Source organism: Rhinoraja longicauda, chromosome 20 (assembly GCF_053455715.1).
Source record: "Rhinoraja longicauda isolate Sanriku21f chromosome 20, sRhiLon1.1, whole genome shotgun sequence".
NCBI lineage: Eukaryota > Metazoa > Chordata > Chondrichthyes > Rajiformes > Arhynchobatidae > Rhinoraja > Rhinoraja longicauda.
The window spans coordinates 20657666-20676380 of record NC_135972.1 but is presented as its reverse complement, the minus strand read 5'-3'; the positions used below and the strand labels follow the sequence as shown (position 1 = coordinate 20676380).

Genomic DNA, 18715 nt, shown 5'->3' with positions numbered 1-18715 from the left:
GTCGTAAGGTTAGGGTTAGTGTCATGCGGGGTTGGGGGGGGGGGGGGGTGGTCAGCCCAAAGCGTCAAGCTCATAAACAGGTTGTGGTGTGGGTCATAATCAGGGTCATAAACTTGTCAGTTTTGGGCTTGGGGGGTGAGTCTGTCAAAAGGGTTCATTATAGACTAGAGACTCAAGCTGGGGGGGGGGGGGGGGGTCAATCAAAATGATCAGGATCATAAACAGGCAAGGGGTTAGTGTCAAGCTGAGGGGGGTCAGACAAGAGGTTAGGGTCAGTGTTGGGCTGGTGGATAGGTCGGTCTAAAGGTTCAGGGTCATAAACGTGGGAGTGGGAGGTGGTCAGTCAAAAGGGTCAGTGTCAGACAGCAGCCTAGGGTCACTGTCAGACTGTGGGGGTGGGGGAGCAATAGGGTCAGGGTCATACAATCAGTGATATCAGGCCTTGCAGCCCACCCCATTCACGCCAACCAGCAAGTATCCATCTATATTAACCCCAGTTACTTTCTCTGCCATGGCCATTCAGTTGCTTGACCAATTGCTATTCGGATATTGTGACATTCTCTGCCTTCACCACCTCGGGTATTGTGCACCAGATTCTAACAAGTGGGTGCAAAAAGTTAATTGTGTCTCATGACATGGAAACAGGCCCTTCGGCCCAATTTTTTCTTGCTGACCAAGATGCCCCGTCTAAGCTAATCCCATTTGCCTGCATTTGATCCATATCCCTCTTAACCTTTCCAAACCATGTACCTATCCAAATGTCTCTTAAATGCTGTCATTGCACCTGCCTCAACCACTTACTCTGGCAGCTCGTTCCATTTTCCTACCATCCTCTGAGTGAAAAGGTTGCCCCTCATGTTCCGATTAGATCTTTCCCCTCTCACCATAAACCGTGCCCTCAGGTTCTTAATTCCGCTACTCTAGCAAAAAGACTCTGCTCACTCTTCCTAAGATCCCTGTGGAATCAGGTTCCTCGGCCCACCGAATCTACACCAATCACTCTGTGCACTAGCACTATCCCACACACTAGGGACAATTTACAATTTTACAAAAGCTAATCAACCTACAAATCTGTACATCTTTGGAGTGTGGGAGGAAACCGGAGCACCCAGAGAAAATTCATGAGGTCACAGGGAGAACTAACAAACTCCGTCCAGACAGCTCCTGTAATCAGGATTGAACCCGGATTCCCAGTGCTGTAAGGAATCAACTCTACCGCTGCCCCTCTGTGACGCCCGCAAACCTCCAAAGTCTTATCCCTAACCTATGCCATTTGGTAACAACACCTTTGGTAAGGGGAAAAGGTGCTCACTGTCTATCCTATCTGTGCCCCTAATAATTCTATATATCTCAATCAGGTCCTCTCTCTCAGCCTTTTCTTGTTCAAGAAAGTCAAATCCAGCCCATCCAGTCTTTCAATGCGACGTCCTGGTAAATATTCTCTGCTGCACCCTTCCTACGGCAACTCCATTCTTTTTCAAGTCTATCGACCAGGGCTGAACACATTCGTTCAGTCATGGCCTAACCAATGTTGTATATAATTGTACAGTAGCCTGTTCAATGCCTGGATGAACTCCACCATAGCTACTTGTGATGTTGCCATCAGTAATCCTTGGACCTGTACACTCTGTCCTTCTGTTCCTAACTACATCTTGGGGTCATGTCATCTATTCTGAATATTCTAGCCTTGTTGGTCCAACAGTTGGAGTGGGAGGCGTTTATTGAATGGATTTGTGTTTTGGGGCATCTGGGTTGGTGTGTACGAGTGGAGACAAAGAGCTTGTTTCTGTGCTGTATCACTCTACTAGTTAGCGTCAGATGTTGGAGTTAATGCTCTCAGTTTCAGAATTTGTTCGAGTTATGGGATTAGGGTCTCAGTGAGAGTTAGAGGTACATGTATAGGTTCGGAGATCTGGAATTAGAATTGGGATAAACACAAAAAGCTGGAGTAACTCAGGCAGCATCTCTGGAGAGAAGGAATGGGTGAGGTTTTGGGTCGAGACCCTTCTTCAGACTCATTAGAATTGGGGTATGGGATTGTCTGAGAGTGGCACGTCAACCAAAGATAGGTGTCTGAGTGTGACAGTTGGCATTATTTTTTCCCACGTGACATCACTGGTTGCACTTCTAAAATAATTAATTGGCTGTGAAAATCGCTTGCCTTTGTTGTGGGTTGTGTTAGATGCTGCAGAAATGCGAGTCATTCTTGTTATAGTGATCATTGATTTAGAATGATGATCAATAGGAGGCAGGACCATGAGTTCTTGATAATCACATGGGTTTCAACAGTCATCTGACCAAATGCTACCTCGTGTGATATTTTGTTGTGAGATTCTGTGACAGAAATTTGATTTGCATTATTGTACTTGTGCTTTGAAAAATGATGGCCGATTAAGGTTTTATCGAAACACCCTTACACCAGGAAACATCAAAGATCAAAGATAGTATGAGATCAGTCTGAAGAAGGGTCTCGACCCCAAACGTCGCCCATTCCTTCTCTCCTGAGATGCTGCCTGACCTGCTGAGTTACTCCAACATTTTGTGAATAATTACCTTCGATTTGTCCCAGCATCTGCAGTTATTTTCTTACAAAGATAGTATGAGGGTCTCCATCGAGGGTCCATTCCCTCCACACCTGCTGAGTTCTATAGGCACTTTTTTGCTCGTGATTCAAACTTCTGCCATTCTTTCTGTCTCCATGGAATAATGCTTTGCTGCTGGGAATGATTGTGTTTCCTAGAGTGCAGTTTGCCTGTTGTATCGGTTGGTTTGAGATCTGTGAGTTGTTGACCTTCATATCCTGGAAGAAATTGGATAGAATTTCATATCTGTAAACAGGCATTAGAGTTGGACGTAGAACATAAGGATGTTGTTTATATACAGATGCCGGTTAATACACAAAAGACACAAAGTGATGGAGTAACTTAGCAGGTAAGTCAGTATTGCTGGAGAACATGGATAAGTGATGTTTTGGATCAGGAAGGGCAGTTTTGCTGCCTGACCAGCTGAGTTACTCCAACACTTTGTGCATTAGAGTTAGAGTTGATCGCCTCGCAGAAGTTTGACAGATATTACAAAACGCGTAGAGGGAATTAGCCTGTCGTATCATTCCTAGCCTGTGTTTTTTTCAGCTCCAGCTTCTTCAAAATTTCCTTTTCACACAGTCAATATAGTTGGTCATAATTGCAAGAAAACATAACAACCACTATATATACAAAGCAAGGGCAGAGCAACAACAGTAAAATGCAATCTGTTGGAAAGCAATCTTAGATGCCTGCTGCAATCGAACAAGCAATGGGGAAGACATGTTGGGGTGAGGGACTGGTGGTTGTAAAGGATGCAGATCTTCATTGACCTGCTTTAATTTTGTGGAAAGTAAATATTTATAAGTTTGGAGTTGCACAGTGGTAGAGTTGTTGCCTTACAGCGCCTGAGACCCTGGTTCGATCCTGACTAAGGGTGCTGTCTGTATGTTCTCCCTGTGACCACATGTGTTTTCTCCAGGAGGTCCGGTTTCCTCCCACACTCCAAAGACGTATAGGTTTATATGTAAATTGTCCCTCGTGTGTAGGATAGTGCTAGTGTATGGGGATCACTGGTCGGCGCGGACTCGGTGGGCCGAAAGGCCTGTTTTTGTGCTGTACCTCCAAACTAAATAAACTGAAGTACTTTTGAGAAAGTTGAATGTTACAAATCTATTTTATCTGGATGTATAGGCTTTGGAGAGAGTGTAGAGGAAGTTTACCGGAATGATAAAAAAAAAGATACCATGTCGTGAAGTAACTCAACAGATCAGCATCTCCAGAAAACATGGATAGGCAACGTTTCACGTTCAAACCCTTATTCATAATGCCTCCTGGGTTAAACTATTAGCCACAAGGAACTGTAGATGCAGGTTAATACAAAAAAGGACAAACTTGGATTATTTTCTCTGGAGTGTCAAAAGGTTGAGGGGAGCCCTGATAGAAGTATATGAAATTATGAGAAGCATAGGTAAGGTAGACAGTCACAACCTTTTTCCTAGGGTGGAAATGTCATAGACTAGAGGGCACAGCTTTAAGGTTAGAATCATAGAGTGATACAGGCCCTTTGGCCCAACTTGCCCACACATGCCAACATGTCCCAGCCTCACTAGTCCCACCTGCCTGCGTTTGGTCCATATCCCTCTGACCTTATCCTATCCATGTACCTGTCAAACTGTTTCTTAAACTTTGGGATAGTCCCAGCCTCAGCTACCTCCTCTGGCAGCTTGTTCCTTACATCTACCACCCTTTGTGTGAAAACGTTACCCCTCAAATTCCTATAAAAATCTTTTCCCCTTCACCTTGAATCTATGTCCTCTGGTCCTCGATTCCCCAAGTCTGGGCAAGAGATTCTGTGCATCTATCCGATCCATTCCTCTCAAGTTATTAGCTAAATTCTGGGAACTCATGGCTATTTTAAATATGCAATCCGCTGGTGACTGATCAGGTTCAGTCTTCCTAACTGAGAGACCCTTCTATTAACGACAATCTCCGCCAGACTTTATCAGCTTCCTTCTCAGCTTTCTCTTCAATAACCAAATAACGTATTTGCTCCTGCACCCTCCTCTGTACCCACAGGCTCTGCCAATCCTGTAGTTTTAAGGTCGGAAAATCTTTGATCCTACATATACAGGAATTCAGCTCTAACCTCTTCGGTCTGTGGTCATGGCTGACCATGGGTGATGCATCCTAGTTGGCTGCTTGCTCCACACCTCGGCTAGAGCAGCGTCGCTTGTGGCTGAAGAGACCAATGCAGGAGTGACAGTCTCTGTCGCAAAGGTCACATTTGTGTGTGGTCTCTGGTCTGTTGAAGTTGCTGCGCTCCTTTCTGCGTGCCCGCTTGTCTGCCGCTGCATTCATCGGTTTCTCTTCCCACGTTTTGAGATGTTGGTTCAGGGTACCTCTCCATCTTGTACGGTCAGCTGCAAGGCTCTCCCAGGACTCCACATTGATGTCGAGCGCCTTCAAATCTCTCTTGCAGACATCCTTGTAACGTAGCTGGGGGCGGCTGATGGTTCTCCTCCCAGATGTCAGCTCTCTATAGAGGATGTCTTTTGGAATATGGCCATCCTCCATTCGGTGGACATGGCCCAGCCACCACAGCCTGCGCTGCCTGAGTAGAGTGTACATACTCGGAAGGCCAGTGCGAGACAGAATCTCGGCGTTGGACACTCTGTTTTGCCAGGATATACCCAGAATACGGCGGATGCTTCTAAGGTGGAAGGTGTTGAGTCTTCTCTCCAGTCTGGCATATGTCGTCCATGTCTCACTGCCGTACAGCAGCGTGCTGTTGACACAGGCGTTGTAGACTGCTATCTTTGTCTTCACTGTCAGCTTTGGATTGGTCCACACTCGAGTTGTGAGGCGAGCGAGAGTTGTAGCTGCCTTCCCGATCCTCTTGTCAATCCCTGTGTCCAAGGAGAGGTTGCCGGTGATGGTGGAGCCGAGGTACGTGAACTGATGGACGGCATCGAGTTCGTCGTCGTCGATGGGGATGACTGGCGGTGCCTCTGTACCCTGTCCCAGGACGTTCGTCTTCTTCAGGCTGATGGTCAGCCCAAAGTCCTTGCAAGCCCGATAGCAGCGGTCCATCAGTGACTGTAGTTCCTGCTGGGTGTGGGGCACAACTGCTGCGTCATCGGCGAACAGCATGTCTCTGATGAGAGCTTCACGTACTTTTGTCTTGGCTCGGTGGCGGGTGAGGTTGAAGAGCCTGCCGTCTGATCCCCTCTGTTGCGGTGCCGAAGGCATGTTTCAGGGGCAGAGCGAAGAAAATCCCAAAGAGTGTGGGAGCGAGGAAGCAGCCTTGTTTGACGCCACTGCGGATGTTGAAGGGCTCCGAGAAACTGCCATTGAACTGCACTGTCCCCTTCGTGTTGATGTGGAAGGATTCTATCATGCTCTGCAGTTTTGTTGGGCAGCCGATCTTTGGGAGAGCCTTGAATAGGCATCTCTGTTGACGAAGTCAAACGCCTTGGTGAGGTCAATGAAAGCAATATACAGGGGCATCCGCTGTTCTCTACACTTCTCCTGGAGCTGGCGAAGGGAGAAGACCATGTCTACTGTTGACCTCTCAGCTCGGAAACCGCACTGTGACTCTGGGTAGACACGTTCTGCCAGCTTCTGCAGGCGGATCAAGATGACCCGAGCAAAGACCTTGCCGACGATGTTGAGGAGGGAGATGCCTCTGTAGTTGTTGCAGTCGCTTCTCTGGCCCTTGTTCTTGTAGAGGGTAATGATCGTGGCATCCCTCATGTCCTCCGGTACAGCTCCTTCTTGCCAGCACTGGCAGAGGACTTCATGCAAAGGATGCAGTAAGGTAGTCTTGCAGTGCTTGATCAGGTCAGGGGGAATCCCGTCGCTGCCTGAGGCCAGGCTGTCAATGGCCTTGTTGAGCTCTTCTACCGTCGGCTCTCCATCTAACTCATCCATGGTCGGCAGGCACTCGATGGCGTCAAGGGCTGAGGGGGACACAGTGTTCTCTCTCGAGTAGAGGTCGGAGTAGTGTTCCACCCATCTCTCCATCTGCTGGCATTTGTCAGTGATTACTTCCCCAGTGGAGGATTTGAGGGGGGTTATCTTGCTTTGGACTGGTCCTAGTGCCTTCTTAATGCCATTGTACATTCCCCTGATGTTCGCTGTTATGGCGGCTGTCTGGATGTCCTCACTAAGCTGTGTCCAGTACTCATTGGCGCAACGCCTGGCAGTCTGCTGAGCCTTGCTCCTGGCAGCCCTGAGGATCTGCAGATTCTTCTCGTTGGCTGACCGCTTGTACTCGGCTAGGGCGGCGCGCTTGGCTTTGATGACGGGAGTCATCTCGGTCGACTTGGCCTCAAACCAGTCGTGTGTCTTTGAGATCTTCTTCCCCAAGCTAGCCAAGGCTGTGCGGTGCATGGTGGCCCGCAGAGTTCTCCACTTCTCTGTTGCAGAGTCTCCAGGACACGAGGTGCCAAGTTCTTTCTCAAAAGCCTCTGCAAACTGTTGCACGAGGTCTGGATGGGGCATCTTGCTGACATTGATGCGGGGTTTCCCCTGCTTCTTGGTATGGTGGAACCTCTTTGGTTGCAGCCTGACCTTGCAACACACCAAGGAGTGGTCTGTGTCGCAGTCCGCACTGTGGTAGGAGCGTGTGTGGAGAACCTAGATCACCTGGTAAATGCATGTAACATTTCAAAAGGTCACTGTCTGCCATCACACTCCAGATTAGAGGGGCAATGTTTAAAGATGTGTAGGGTAAAGTGTCTGGAACACGCTGCAAGGGGTGGTGAAGGAGGCAGATATGATAGTGGCATTTAAGAGGATTTTTGAGAGACACACGGGAATGGGGGGATACGGATCATATGTGGGCAGGTGAGTTAGTTTAATTTGGAATCATATTTACAAAGACTTTATAGGCTGAGGGGCCATCCACAGTGATGTACTGCTTCATGTTCTACGTTTGTAATGATTTTTTTATTTTATTGTGAAGTTATGGAATTGTTTTGCCACCAGTACATGAAAGGGCATATTTAAAATTTATTTACACTTGAGTTGCATATAAATGAGTCTCGGGGGATTAGGAAAACTCCAAAGCACTGTGTTTGAGAGAAGCATACATCATCCCTGTCAAGCTTGATAAAGGGAGAGGATAGATACGTTGTGACTGTTTTGGATCACAAAGAGTAGGTGTATATATTTGTGAGATTTGTCCTACTTTCCATCCAATCTGAAGTAATTGCAGCAGCAGTTTTGGAGCCCTTTGACATTGTAATTGCTGTAGAAATACATTGATTCTCAGGAAGAAGGGCATAGAAACAGATGCAATTTTAATTTTTAATCTGCTGATTCTAAACAAGTGCAGAAGAAAGAAACTGTAGAAGCTGGTTTTCCAAGAAAAAACAAAGTGCTGGGTCAACTTAGCAGATCAGGCAACATCTCTGGAGAGCATCTCTTCTGTCAGCGAGGCTGCCTGACCCACTAAGCTACTCCAGCACTCTGTGTCTTTTTCTCTAAACTAGCATTGCAGTTCCTTGTTTCTACATTTTACTGCTCCACTGTGAAATCTCCTCCACTGTGAAATCTCCTCAAGGTATGTGTATACTTTTAAGAAGTTCTCTCGTCTGATGATGGGTCCCAACCCAAAACGTCACCAATCGATGTTCTGTGATTTTTTTTCTTCCTAAATTAAAAACTTTATTCAGAATAATAAATATATACAAAACAAGAACAGTACAAAAACTATTCCGACATTGTCAGCGGCTATACGTACATTCATTTGCATTATATTTGTAGCATTCACAAAACCATCATTATACCTGGCATAGACACAAAAAGCTGGAGTAACTCAGCGGGACAGGCAGCATCTCTGGAGGGAAGGAATGGGTGACGTTTCGGGTCGAGACCCTTCTTCAGACTGGCGAAGAAGGGTCTCGACCTGAAACGTCACCCTTTCCTTCTCTCCAGAGATGCTGCCTGTCCCACTGAGTTACTCCAGCTTTTTGTGTCTATCTTCGGTTTAAACCAACATCTGCAGTTCCTTCCATCACATTATACCTGGCATCCTTGCCACTCATGTGGCCCCCTGGGGTGATATCACTTCCGTCGTTTGAGGGATGTCTCCACCACATCCTGCCCCCTCCCAATGTGCAGCAGCGGTAGGACCTTATACTGTGATCCTCACTGAAATGCTGCCTAACCTGCTGAGCTACAGAATAAGTGCTTTTGTCCACATAATCTCTGGAATATTTACCTCCCAGCCTCACTTTACAATGTTCCTTGACCTGCAGCTTTGGCCAAGCCTCTGGTTGCCAGCACTAATCAGCCCTTGTACGCTGTTAAAATTTGTTAGATAATATCCCTTGTAAAAAGCTTTGGGGCATTTTTGTTATGTAAGTGCTGCAAAGCGAAAGTCAGTTGGTGTTGTACAAAGCGTTGGTGCTAAGAGGCGCCTCTTCAAAACAGGACAAACTAGGGGAGTGAGTAATAACACCACAAACTACTGGTCTGCTTGGGTTGCTTTGCCTTGCCTGAAATTTGAAAATGAGTACTGCATTAAGAAGATTATGGATCCTTGAGAGCTTGTAAGTATTCTTCGCATGATGATTTAAAAGTTGAGTGTTGACAGGTTCATTGACTTTGGAGAGAATCCAATTAGGCTTTAAAACTATCTTCGCTCGGGATTTAATCGACTAGTAATCAGAAACAGGAATTTGCTGTCATTGGTTATGAGCTGATGCATTTACATACAATCCAGGCAGCTGATGTTTGAAAATTGCATTGGCATAGCATCTTCAACACTGCAAAGTGCTTCAATCAGGAGTGTTAACCGAATAGAATTTGATCGAGTGATGTGGAAATATTAAGATGGTTTCAGACAGTGCATTTTGATTCAAGAAAGGTTGGGAGTTGGGATTTCAGACAGGACCTTGGACAGATGAAAGGCACAACTATCAGTGGGGCAGTGATGTATGTTTCAAGCAGTTATTCAAAGGCCAGTAGAGTCTTGGTTTAATCAGCAGCTCAAGGAACGTGATAGAGTGAGAAAGGGAGAGAAGATCCCAGAGATTAAGCAGCCAAAAACACATTCTGTAGCTCAGTGGGTCAAATCAACCTACTAATTTATATTGTCTTCATAAATGTTCATCGAAATGAATGTTTTCATTTCTGATCATTTGTTTTATTTTATTTTTAATTATATTAAATTTTAAATATTCAACATTGGATGCTTCTGAACGAGTGCATAGTACGCAGGTGCAGTGCCACTGGGCTAAACGTGACGCTGGAGTCCATAAATCTGTTTTTAGGTTGGTTGCAGAAAATAGCGGCAACTTTTCGTCAAAGTCAGTGGGAGCAGATGAACGCTCAAAAGATAAATGGTTTGGTTTATAGATACAGCATGGAAACAGGCCCACCGAGTCCACTTCAACCACCGATTGCTTGTTCACACTTTCTGCACACCGGGTCAATTTACCTGCAAACCCACACGTCTATGGAATGTGGGACGTAACTGGGGCACCCAGAGGAAACCCATAGGAAAAACGTGCAAACTCCATATAGACAGCACCGTAAGTCAGGATTGAACTTGGGTCTCTGATGCTGTGAGGCAGCAGCTCTACCAGCCCTGGCAAATTTATAGGGACGCCACTGTTGCCAAAAGTTAAGATTCAGTGAAATGTGGAGACACAAGAGACTGCAAGAGACTATCTTGAGCAAAACACAACATGCTGGAGGAACTCAGCAGGTCAGGCAGCATCGGTGGAGGAAACAGGGAGATGACGTTTTGGATCGGGACTCTGCTTCGGAAATATGGTAGCTAGCGCTAAAAAACAATCCAAAGTAGGGTCAATCCTATACAGGAAAGGCAGGTTGCCACAGATTCTGGTCAAGGTTTCAGTAGGTAATTGCCATGTAATGAAACAGTCTGCTCATTAATTAGTTACTAGACCAAGTGGACCCGTTCTCCTCCCCCCCCCTCCCCCTTCCCCCTCCTATTCCCCTCCACCCCCATCCCCTCCCCTCCATCCTCCTCCTTATCCTCCCTCCCTTCACCCTCTCCCTCCACCCCCCCTCCCCTTCCCCTCCCCCCATTCTCTCCACAACTCCCTTATCCTCCTTCCTCCCCCCATCCACGCCCCTCCCTCCCTAGGAGATAGATTTAAACTTTAAAATGTGAATAACTTAAAAAATATAACACCAATTTCAATAAAACTACTTGCATTACCATTAAAGCGATGACAAGTGAGTAAGGTGGGCCTAAAATTGTCGCGCTATCGTGTACCGTTTTGGCTGTAGTTCAATCACAAACAAACGAGAGTTTTAGTATATAGATAAGTATAACTGTCGGAAATTCAGCACTGAGTATTGGCATTGCATGCAGCGCTGTTTGTGGCAACAGCTTTCCAATGAGAAGCTAATGAGGAGATAGATTTTTCTTCTGCTGATCCTTTGTTCATGACTTCCTGCAGGTAACACATTCATCTGAAACCATGGAGTTAATGTTAAATAAATTGAAGAGCACTGTTACCAAGGTAACAGCAGATGTTACCAGTGCAGTGATGGGAAATCCCATTACCAGGGAGTTTGAAGTGGGGCGCCACATAGCAAGTGGTGGATCAGGCATGGCCTGGAAGATCTTTCATGGTGTAAAGAAGTCAACCAAGCAGGTAAAAAAAAGTTTCACCTTTTTCAGTCCCGAACCTTTTTCTTGTTTAAAGATAGTTAAGTTAAAAGTGGGTCATAGGGCACGGAAACATGCCATCGACCCGACTCGTCCATGCCCCATCTAAGCTATCCCCATTTACTCGAACATACAGTACAAAAACAGGTCCTTTGGCCCACAATGCCCGTGGCGAACATGATGCCAAGAATAATTAAGCTAATCTGTCTAGACATAATCCATATCCCTCAATTCCTTGCATATCTACCTGCGTATCTAAAAGTCTCATTAATTCTACTTTCATATCTGTCTCAACCATCGCCCCGAGCAGTGCGTTTTAGGCACTCGCCACTCCCTCGTGTAAAATAAACTCGCCTACACATCTCCTCTCTCATTTTACAGCTACGTGTTTTAGCTTGGCTCATACCCCTTTAAACTTTTCTGATCTGTGTACCTGACTAAGTGTCCTTTAAGTGTTGTTATTGTATCTCCTCTCTGTGCGTAAAAAATCCCAGCGCATTTTCTTTACAGATGATTCTGACATGAAACATCACCTATCCTTCTTCTCTGGAGATGCTGTTATGCCCACTAGTCTTTCACATTTCCACCCTGGGAAAAAGGATTCTGACTCTATACACTTTTTATGCCTCATAATTTTATCTACTTGATCAAGTTTCCCCACAGCCTCTGACCTTCCAGAGAAACCAATTCAAAGTTTGCCCAACCTCTCTAATGATATCCTCTAATCCAGGCAGCATTCTGGTAAATGTCTTCTGTACCCTCGCCAAAGCCCTCCACAACCTTCCTGTAATGGGATCCAAAATTGCTCACAATGCTCCAAATACAGACTAACAAAAGTGCTATAAAACTGCAAAATCCTATAAAGTATTCAATGCCATTAAAATCTATGCTTTTAGTTTTCAGTTCGTTTTGTGTTTGAATTGACCCTCTCTGCCTCTTCAGTGTATTTCAGACTCTGTCCAACCAGCTTGTGAGGGTGGGAAGAGGGACGAGTGGGGTGGGCTATTCTGGCTTTTGTGTCTCAGAGTCAAGCTGTGTTTTTTTAATGTTTTTGTTTTCAAAATCTTTAGAATTGGAACCAGTTAATTGGGACTCCCTGCCGAGAATTTAATTATTAGCATTAAGCAGAGCCCGTGGGAATTAATTAGTGCCTTAGTCGATGCCCTCATTAGTAAAGGCCGAGGCTAGACCATCATCACCGCACAGACGGAGAAATCATTGCCTCCTTGTCGAAATTCATTGTTACATGTTTAGTCTGATTTGAACATGAATGATAGTTTACGTCCCAAAAATTCTTTTCATACTATATGAGAGGATTGTAAGAATGCTAGGCCATCTCGTAGCATAACAAAAACAGACAAAGTGTCGGAGTAATTCAGTGGGTCAGGCAGCATCTCTGGAGATCATGGATATTAAAGGCAAAAGAATCCATGTTACTTCAGCACTTAGTGTCTTTTTTTGGAAACCAGCATCAGCAGTTCCTTGGCTCTACTCATCACACAGCAAGTCAGGTTGTACATACTTTTAAGTTTCTCTTCACCAATACAATTAATTGTTTTATTTAGTGCTCTTAAAGTGAAGAAACCTCTCTGTTCATCACAAATTATTCGAGGTATGATGGCCTCCAACATGACGGCATGAATATTGAATTCTCATTGATCACAATCCTGTTGTGATCGTAGATAACCTTCTTCACTGTCCACTTATCCACCAACTTTGGTGTCATCCGTAATCATAGTCACCATGCCACCTTGGCGTCGTGGTAAGTACAGACGAGCAATATTTAGCACCTCGCCTATTTTCTGTGCTTTCCACACCAATGTGCGTGTTGATCTGTAAGTGGCACTGTTCTCTCCTTAGTTATTCTTTTGCCTTTAATATACTTTAATATACCTGCAGAATCTCTTTGAATTCTCCATTACCTTATAGTTGTAGAGTCATGTTGGCCCTTCAGCCCAACTTGATCCTGCTGGCCAAGATGCCCCATCTACGCTAGTCCCGCCTGCCCGCGTATAAATCTCAAATTGGAGTACCGATATGAGCTCAGAATTCATAGTCATGCATAGAAAGGTGATTTCATTCATTTCTGTGACATCGATTAACGTTTTGTTTATCTCCTTGCTTCAGGAAGTGGCTGTATTTGTTTTTGACAAAAAAATAATTGAGAAGTGCCAGAAATTTGAAAAGGATCATGTCATTGAATCACTGAAAAAAGGTGTGCAACAGCTGACCAGACTGAGGCACCCTCGACTACTGACTGTTCAGCACCCATTGGAGGAGTCCAGGTAGCGACATTCTGCTGGTTGTGTTGCTAATTTTTCAAGTGAAGATGAACTCTTGTTAAACTGATGCTTTCTCTTGTGGTTAAACCTCACTTTGTAGAGACTGTTTAGCCTTTTGTACGGAACCCGTCTTTGCGAGTTTAGCCAACGTCCTTGGTTGCTATGAACACCTACCATCTCCTGTACCTCCCGAAATTAAAGAGCACAAGCTTTATGATGTGGAAATCAAATATGGTTTGCTGCAGGTGAGCAGATGGTGCGTTTACTGGATATTCCAATCTGTACAATAATTGATGCATATAAATAAGATACAGATTTCTAAGATTTCATTTAGTTCAGTGATCCATGTCAGATCTCAAATATATGGTTAGAGGCCCTAAATGATTAAGGGCGGCTCAGTGGCGTAGCGGTAGAGCGACTGCCTTACAGCCTTAGAGACCCGGGTTTGATTCTGACTATGGGTACTGTTTGTACTGAGTTTATACGTTCTCCCTGTGACCACATGGGTTTTCCCTGGGTGCTCTGCTTTCCTCCCACATTCCAAAGACATACAGGTTTGTAGGTTAATTGGCTTTGGTAAAAAAATTATAAAGTCCCTAGTGTTTAGGATAGTGCGAGCGTATGGGGTGCTCCCCGATCAGCGCGGACTTGGTGGGCCGAAGAGTCTCTTTCCGCACTGTATCGCTAAAGTCTGATAATTTTTTCAAAAATCAAGGAATTCCCATATGTTGGTCACTCGTTCTGTAAAATCCCACCATTATCTCTGCTTTGACCTAATTGCTTGGCCATAAAATTGTATAGAAATCAAAGTTGCAAAATGAAAGGTCGATTTGTTTAGCATGTAGTCATTCTGCAGGGAACGTCACAGTGTGCTTTGCAATGAATTAGTAAGGTTGTCAAAGGTTACTAGGAGAAGGCGGTAAAATGGAGTTGAGAAGGAAAACTAGATCAATCATGATCAAATGGTGGAGCAGACTCAATTGGCTGAAGGTCCTAATTCTGCTTCTATGCCTTATGGTCTTATGAATTGTGTTGTGGAGAACTGTAATTGAAAGGGTGACTGTTCCAGCTGTATTGCGTACATTATTCATACAACCAATTATGAGCCTGAGCTGATTGACTGGTTGGATGGTTTTGTTGTTCTCAAGGTGTAACATTGAGCAGGGCCAGGAACAAGCTTTGCTTGTTTTCAAATGGATCTGCGGATGTCACGAAAATAGCTGGGCTTGATTTAACTTTCCACCCAAGATCATGCGGTCAAATCCTGGAAAAATGGGCAGCTCACTCAATCAGCCCCTGTGAGTGAAGGAATTAACCAATGGTGGAGCAGATTCAAGGGATTAAATGGTGTTGAACTTTCTGAGGTTCAACGCTTCAATTTTCTGCACTGTGAAAAGAAACCAAAAGTTTTAAGCAAGCATGACCACCACAAGCAGCAATGTGATAATGGTCAGATAATCTGGTTTAATTATTCTTTAGTATTGTTTTTGAGTCACATAGCACAGAAACAGGCCCTTCGGCCCAACTTGTCCATGCCAACAAAGGTGCCCCATTCCAGCTTGTCCTATTTCTCTGCTCTTGAACCACATCTTTCATACAACAGCAGAATAATTAATGCATTAAACAAAAGCACTTGTAAAGTCCCTATCAACATTCGAAGCACGATGGAGATAGAGAATCTGTCATGGCTGATCTGTCTTTCCCTCTCAACCCCATTCTCCAGCCTTCTTCCCATAACCACTGACATCCTTACTAATCAAGAATCTGTCAGTCTTGCCTTAAAAATATCCAATGACGGCCTCCACAGCTATCTGTGGCAATGAATTCCACAGATTCACCACCCTCTGACTAAAGAAATTTCTCCTCATCTCCTTTCTAAAGGTACGTCCTTTTATTCTGAGGCTATGGCATCTGGTCCTAGACTCTTCCACTAGTGGAAACATCCTCTCCACATCCACTTTATCCACGCCTTTCACAATTCAGTAAGTTTCAATGAGGTCATCCCTCATCCGTCTAAACTCCAGCGAGTACAGGCCCAGTGCTATCAAACGCTCATCATATGTTAACCCAATCATGTCATATTGAACACAGTGAGTTGTTGACTCTGCGGGTTGGACGGCTTTATCCAAAGAGCTGCAATAAATCGTCGCATGGAGCCATGCTGTCTCAGCTTGGGTCAGTTCATTTTTCCAACATTGAATAGGCTAGTTACTTCTCTTTTGCCTCCCAGCTCCCTCTCCCCTTCTGAATGGCCATCAGTTGGAGTTTTCCAATCCTTTAGCATTTATCCTTATTCTATAAAAATTTTGTAAGGTGCATCTGCTATCTCACTAGCCACTTCTTTTCATAAGTGAGGAGCTAAGTCATCTGGGTCAGGGGATATTAGCCTTCAGAATCATTAGTTTGCCTAAGATTGATTTTGTAATGATCTAGTTTGTTCTAATGACTTAATGATTTTCTAAATTCCCTTATTTAATTCTTCCTTCCATATAGAATATTTGTAGTAACTTCTTCCATAAAAATTGATGCAAAATAACTGTTCAGCTTCCTTGTTCTCCATAACTATTTCCCCGGGCTGCTTGTGATCCAACCAATAAGCAAATTACTCCGTAACTCGTGTGTCTGTGGAATTCTCTGCCTCAGAAGGCAGTGGAGGCCAATTCTCTGAATGCATTCAAGAGGGAGCTAGATAGAGCTCTTAAGGATAGCGGAGTCAGGGGGTATGGGGAGAAGGCAGGAACGGGGTACTGATTGAGAATGATCAGCCATGATCACATTGAATGGCGGTGCTGGCTCGAAGGGCCGAATGGCCTCCTCCTGCACCTATTGTCTATTGTAAGACTCGACACTTATTGTATCTGTTGTCTTGCACACATTATTGTGGCTGGGCATGGTCGGGATAACTGACTATTACGTTAGTTGCCTGGGACTCCAGCATTTACAGCAGGACATGCTGTTCTGGGTGAGTAGGAAGTACATATTTGTGATAACTTAGTTACTTAATGAAGTCCCTTTTAAAGCTGCAATAACATTAGACTTGTTTCACTTGTAGGTTTGTGAAGGCCTCTCCTTTTTGCACAGCAGTGTGAAGATGATTCACGGGAACCTGACACCAGAGAATTTGATTTTGAATAAGAATGGTGCCTGGAAGATCATGGGTTTTGACTTCTGTATTTATTCTTCCAATTCCTCGGAACAGGAGGTAGGGAGGAGTAATGACTTCAATTGCCATTTGTCATTCTAACACTTCATGATTTTCTGCATTAAAAATAACCATCCAGCCGAAATCAAAGTTTAAAAACAAGCCAATTTGTATTTGATTAAATAATAATGATCACATGATAATCACACATTAAATAATAATAATCAGCCATGATCACAATGAATGGCGGTGCTGGCTCGAATGGCCTACTCCTACACCTATTGTCTATTGTCTATAATATTTTATTTTTCCTTTTGCAGCTTAAATTTACTTGCAAGGAATGGGACCCAAATCTCCATCCCCTGTGCCTGGCTAACCCAGCATATGTTGCTCCTGAGTATATCCTGTCTGTGAGCTGTGACCTATCCAGTGACATGTACTCCTTAGGAGGTATCATGTACACTGTGTTTAATGATGGCAAGCCAATCTTCGAAGTCAACAAGCAGGACATCTTCAAGAGTTTCAGCAGGCAACTCGATCAGGTAAACTGCAAGTCGAAAGGCAAACACTGTAGATACTCGATTCTGAAATAAATTAAAAAATCAGCAGAGCTGCAAATGCTCAGCAGGTTAGTCGGCATCCGTAGTCAGGATCGATCCCAGGTCTCTGGTGCTGTATGGCAGCAACTCTACCTCTGCGCCACTGTGCTGCCCCTCAATATATAATATAATAAACGAATATCAAACAAAGTTCAATAACATTAGACGCACAAAGTTTCTTACCCAGAGTAGGGGAATCAAGAACTAGATGACATGGGTTTAAGGTGAGGGGGGAAAGATTTAATAGGAATCTAAGGAGTAACTTTTTCACACAGCGGATGGTGGGAATACAGAACGAGCTGCAGGAGGAGGTTATTTGAGGCAGGTAGTAGCGCAATGTTTAAGAAACGCTTGGACAGGTATATGGATATGACAGGTTTAGAGGGATATGGGACAAACGCAGATAGGTGGTACAAGTATAGATGGTACATGTTTGTTCGGTGTGGGCAAGTTGGGCCAAAGGGCCTGTTTCCACGCTGTATGACCCTAAATGAAATGAAACCCAAGTTTGTGCAAAAAACAAAATAAAGTTCAAAATCCCTAGTGCAATCAAGGCAGTTCGTAGTTCAGTTGGAGTTTGTCGTGTTCAATAGCCTGATGGTTGTTGGAAGAAGCTGTTACTGAACCTGGATGTTAGTGTTCAGACCCCTGTACCTTCTTCCCAATGGCAGGAGTGAAATGAGAGAGTGGCCGGGTTGGTGTGGGTCTCTGATGATGCTGGCTGCCTGTCTCGACAGTTCCTGGGGCCCGTCAGCACTGACGATGCTGGCGGCTAAGTATGAATAGAGAGTGATTTTCAAACGTGGCTTATCACTTGTTTTAAAGTTTGAATCCTTTTTCTATTTTTGTAGCTGACTCGTTTAGGCCCCAGCATCCTGCAGAAGGTTCCTGAGGGGGTTCAGGAGCATCTGAAGCTGCTGCTGAATGTGACGGCTGCTGTGAGACCAGATGCTGACCAGCTGTGTAAGGTCAGCTGGCTCAGGCGTACGGACTTACACCTCTCCGCCTGTTAAAACCGGTCGGCTATTTCTCCTGCTCAGTTCTCTTGTAATTCCCAGCCTCGAAAGGACTTTTAAAAAGTAACCAACAAAATAAAAAAACATTATGTGCATCGCAAGGTTCATCAACCAGTGGTTGCAAGAGATGACAGGCTAATCTGTGTTTCAGACGTTGGTTCCGTTCCCTGGGGAGAGACTCCTTGCCCTTTGTGGGGTGTTGCTTGAGGATTGTTACATTTTTCTGAGCAAACAGGGCAACGTCTTAATATTTCATCCCGCAATGTCTGTATCAAACATGATGTTACATGATCCATATTCCTCCATATCCATCTTAAATCCTCTCAAATGCCACTATTGTGTCTGTTTCCACCACCATCCCTGGCAGCATTGTATAAATGGTCCTTGGCTGCTTTCCCTGAAGCATTGTGGTCTTGGGCAATGTGTTGCCAAACCCAGCTGTAATACATGCCAACGGTGCATCTGTCAAAGTTGGTAAGAGTCATTGGAGACAGGGCG

The 18715-nt window shown here is 44.7% G+C and overlaps 1 protein-coding gene across 4 annotated transcripts in view; it reads left to right on the top strand.

Moving 5' to 3' along the window:
- Nucleotides 1–18715, top strand: part of scyl2 (SCY1 like pseudokinase 2) — a 36463-nt gene that overhangs the window by 880 nt on the left and 16868 nt on the right. For 2 of the 4 annotated variants that reach the window (XM_078417130.1, XM_078417128.1), the window contains exons 2-7: nucleotides 10967–11164; nucleotides 13306–13463; nucleotides 13561–13705; nucleotides 16513–16662; nucleotides 16923–17144; nucleotides 18053–18169. In XM_078417130.1, the coding sequence (XP_078273256.1) occupies nucleotides 10988–11164; nucleotides 13306–13463; nucleotides 13561–13705; nucleotides 16513–16662; nucleotides 16923–17144; nucleotides 18053–18169 (969 nt within the window). In that variant the 5' untranslated portion in view covers nucleotides 10967–10987. Of the gene's footprint in view, nucleotides 1–10966; nucleotides 11165–13305; nucleotides 13464–13560; nucleotides 13717–16512; nucleotides 16663–16922; nucleotides 17145–18052; nucleotides 18170–18715 lie in introns of those variants that run through there. The other 2 variants (XM_078417131.1, XM_078417132.1) reach the window with 2 other exon arrangements.